The 4,695-nt window shown below is 37.0% G+C and overlaps 1 protein-coding gene across 1 annotated transcript; it reads right to left on the reverse strand.

Moving 5' to 3' along the window:
- Positions 1-1,824: 1,824 nt before the first annotated feature.
- On the reverse strand, positions 1,825-2,238 carry LOC108772288 (neuroligin-4, Y-linked). The gene has a single exon (XM_018537795.1). It carries the CDS (start codon positions 2,236-2,238, stop codon positions 1,825-1,827), a length of 414 nt encoding a protein of 137 aa, XP_018393297.1.
- Between the last annotated feature and the right edge of the window lie 2,457 nt (positions 2,239-4,695).

Below are 4,695 nucleotides of genomic sequence, written 5' to 3' on the forward strand. Positions count from 1 at the left end.
GAAAGGTAGACGAAGAATCGACGTGGATTTCTTCGGCTACGTCCGTTATGCAGAAGAAACGAGAAGACTGCACACAAAGGAGCTCGTCATCTTTGAGCTTCTTTCCAAGGGATCGCAAGATAATTGGTTGATTTAACGAGATCACATTCAGGGGATTCGTGCCGTGGTAAGAAAAGCGCGTATTCTTCCTACAGCAAGGTAACTTCCGTTAGAAAATGCACGCGATTATCTCATAATATTATGAACCATTGAACGAAATTAATTGTAAAAAAAATTAAATCTAATGTAATCTCAGTGAATATTAAAATTTAATTTAAAATAAGATATACTTTTAGAAAACAAAGCCTATATACCTTTATGAACTTTTTTTTGACGAAAACTGTTAACTTTACTCAAACAACGTTTTGATAAATAATTTATACGTATATTAGTGTGTTACACTGTTTAAGTATAACAAAATTAATAATTTTTATGAAAAACAATTTAAAAGACAGAAATCTTTTAAACCCTTTTGAGTGTGTGTGTTCCTCTTTAATAAAATTTTTTAATTTCATAAATCTAAAGTTTCATTTTATCTTCTTAATCCGTAGGGAAGGAAAATTGTAAATTAATTCCGAATGTTAAATCTTTGCTTTTACACATACAAGTGCAAATATAACGCTTGGACAATGACACTTTACGTAAAACGAATATTCATCGCGTGTTTAAAAACGCAATTATATCTTAAATTCTCGAATTACGTTGATTCGTGGGAAAGGAAGATCGTTAACTTCCGCCGGAAGCGATGATATCACCGCTTTCACGGTCACAAAGCGCGAACATGGCGCTTGGACGCGACACTTTGCGCAAAATGGATGTCCATCGTGTATTGTAATTGGACGGAAGTAGTATTTTACTGATGCGTTTGCTGAAGGCGAATGAGATGCAAAAACGGGGTCGGTGCACTGCAACTTGACTCAATAGCAAACGTCCCGCGGAACTATTGTGTTGATTACAAGTTTACAGGCGAAATAAAAAGAGATCGTTATATCGCGTGTTACGATTTGTACAGGTAAATTGGATATCTGGAAAATAAACTGCGTCCAATGTAGGGATTATCTGTCCATGGATGGACGCGTTTATCGAATCCCTTTCCGTGGAAAATTGTGTACTGATAATAGAACTTTATCCTTCAAATCCTTTTGCGTTTGATTTCCGTTCGAATTAAAATGTAATCTACAGCTTGATTACTAGTTAGATGTTTATCAATAGGTATTGGTTCAAAGCAAATGATTTCTAATGTATTTCATGTTTTTTGTTTATTTTTTTATAATAAATGTGCATTTGACGAGTAAAGATGTCTTTTTTTTTTTATCGAAACAGCACAAAAATGGAATAAAGTAGCACTGCAAATATAGATTGTAATATGTGCTGTTAAATTTTCATTATATTCTCCAAAATTATACATATATTTTATAGTGCAAATATTTTTCTGAAGTTAGATTTGTATTTTTAAATGACTTACACCTGATTTTAAATACTTTTATTTACATTTAATTTATTTCAATTGTTGATTCTATGTATTTTAAATGGGTTTTCTTCACTTCAACGTCAAATCAAAAGATATTTTTATTAAAACGTCATAAGATGAACAGAATGAGTTAACATTATGAATTTAAATTGTAATATGTGTTATTAAAATTTTCATTACATTCTCTAAAATTGTAGGTTTTGCAGCGCAAATATTTTCTAAAGTTAAACTTTATTGATTTGTATTTCTAAATAATTATCTGATTTTATTCTTTATTAAGCAGTTCCATTTATTTTACATGATTTCCTTTTGCTTTAACGCGAAAAAGAACAAAGGTTACCTTGAACTGGCGCGTAAATGTTGAGGTACAGACAATCCTCGCTTTGGTTCTTGAGATAGGGCAGCAGCCGCTTGAGGTATTCCACCCTGCCCTTGGGCATCTTGTCACTGAGCTCGGGTAGCTTTTGAGGACAAACGGGTCCGAATTTATCGGCGATCTTAACACCCTGCCAAAGGGCACCGGTGACTGGCGGCATGAAACGTAACGAGCCGATCGGTGGCGAGGCATAGGGTACGCCGCGAAATACCTCGACACCTTCGAGATATCGATCAAGGGTAACGATCACGCCCGATAGCTCGCCGTACTTAGTCCTAACGATTCTTGAACTTAGCTCGGCACCGACGGTTGCCAGGATCAAACCGAGCAGCGCCAGGATCGACAACGTCATCTTGACGCGATCACCGACGTCTTCGGCGTCACCTCCACCAATCACTTTTTCGTCGTTCCGACGCCTCTCATACCGCCTTCTTTATTTTACACTGCGACAATTTTTTCCTTAACCGTCACCAGAGATGAGGATGTACGCGAACTGATCCATTTCGCGACTCTCAGAAACTTGTTCACCTCCTAGATGCATCAGTCTTCTTCAAATTGAAGTTCGATGACTGTTAGACTTTATTTCGCTCAATCAATACACTTAAGACGTGCTCAACCAATAATAAAAATTAGTTAGGTTTGTTACTATCTTACAATAGCTCTTTAGCTTAGCCTAAAAAGAGCATGGTCTTGATTTTGTATTGTATATTTAAAAAAAAACTATTATCTTTAAATAGATATTCCTGAGTTTAAACGCTGCATACAAAAAACTGATAGGAATGGATTTTCCATAATTTTTTCAATTTGTTCATCTTGAAAGATTGCAATCTTGGACTACATTTTTAATTTAAACAAATCAGGAACAGAAATTATTGAGAGTCGTCTTTGACTATCTACTTTGATGCAATTGACGTAGGGAAGACTGCAGATTTAAGATTGAAAAACATCCTGAGTTAAATCTTCCTAGGAGAGTCACAGAAATTGTATTTGTTCTATATTAAATTTTTTTCAGTCATATATCTAGGTAGATATTTAATGTTCAGATATTCCGTTGATTCAGTGGCGAAGACCAGCACATTCTTCTTATACACATCGTTATCCTTTAGACTTAATTATTATCAGCTTTACGCTATCAAGTTGCAAATTCTAACGATCTCGGGATTCACTCCGTCTCGTCTTGCTAGTTCACTGAACGATATAGATTTTGTAACATGTAAGAAAGATCGTTATAAATTTACCATTAGACATCCAGTGAGAACAATGTGTAAACTATACTGTTAGAAGAGATAAATTTACACTTTTCCGCGATAGGCAGATTAAAACTTCCGATCAAAAACAGGATTTTTTCACAATCAACATCCACAAAAGTATCCTCGTCTTTTGATGATTTCTCTTCACTCACGCCTATTGATGTAAAAGAGATTCACGCGTGTCTTATCGTTCACACAAAGACGATCTCGTTCCTGATGGCGTGCTTTATGTATCGAAAGAGATAGAATGCACCGGCTCTGATCACATTCAGGAGTAGGCCGCCCTTCGAATATTTACTCACTCGTTTCATCTTGGCAAAAAAAAGGAGGAGAATACAATATGTTTCTTATTCTTTCATTCAAGATTTCTTTGGACGGATCGAAGATAACAAGAAATGCACCTGGCTCTCATCTTGTAGATTATTAAACCAATCTCTCAATCGAATCAGATTGAGCATTCATTGATGCAATTTTTCGACAAATAATCTTTTCTTCGAAGCTGATTGAAAAAACATACATTACAAGTGAAGAAACGGGCATTGATCCAGTTTTCAATTATTGAAGAAAACAAAATATAGCACGAAATTAATATTTTAATTAAAGAATTTTTAATTTAATCTTTCGCAATTGCGCGACAAATGTAGAATGGAAAATCCATTAGTTTCCTCGGATTGTTTGACGTTTAAAGAGATATGCACAAAGACACGCGCACTGTATAGTTGTGAAATAAAAGACACATCCAGGAAGCTGCAGCGCTTGTTGCGTTCAAGAAGTACGTCACACACTTTTATATTTAAACCTTTCAATATTCTTTCAGCATAAAATACAAATCTTCCCACGGATGCTATTCTTGCCGAGTCAACAGCATTAATTTTCATTTAACCTAGTTAGATTAAAATCGCACTACTGATCAACGACTAATTTCCCATAGGTTTCTATAGATAAACATTTACAGACAGAAACAAATTTAAAACTACCTTTGATTACTCCATTAAATTCACACTTTTCCGACTGATCACTGAGTGATGATCTCCGATCATCGGCACAACACTGTGATAGAAGCGCGTGACCATCGTTCTTTCATTGCAACGGGTCAAACACTATCATACGGGATTCCTTTTGCACATATAGCTTTGCGACGAGCATCCTTTTTACCCTCCCGGCGACCTGCGCCGGCCCCCGTCCGGAGTATGCCTTCAAACTTTTCCGAGTCAGGAAAATCGTTTCCCGATAAGACAGATTTATCGGATACGACAAAGTAATTTCAAGTTTCGTCAAATTGCACCGAACAACGCTCCCGCTCGCTGGTAGCAACCCCTCGGCACAACAACCCTCGAAGCTAGCGAAAGCGGCGCACCGAAAAATCCGAGAGAAAAGTGGTAGTGGGAGTTTGGGTCAAAAGGGAAACGGCCACCCCTGCGTTTCTTTTCTCGTCAAGCTACTCCGGTCGCAGCAAACTATCACCTTCCCTGGCACTACACCGTTAACGTCAACCCTGGTCGATGCACCGCGACGAATCTCGCGTGACGTGATGAGGGGTGGGCACGATATTACCGCGA

The sequence above is a fragment of the Cyphomyrmex costatus genome, unplaced genomic scaffold (genome assembly GCF_001594065.2).
Source record: "Cyphomyrmex costatus isolate MS0001 unplaced genomic scaffold, Ccosl1.0 scaffold182, whole genome shotgun sequence".
Lineage (NCBI taxonomy): Eukaryota > Metazoa > Arthropoda > Insecta > Hymenoptera > Formicidae > Cyphomyrmex > Cyphomyrmex costatus.

What these genes read in the sequence shown, in the direction of transcription:
- LOC108772288 (XM_018537795.1), bottom strand. Translation starts at nt 2,238, where the DNA reads ATGACGTTGTCGATCCTGGCGCTGCTCGGTTTGATCCTGGCAACCGTC.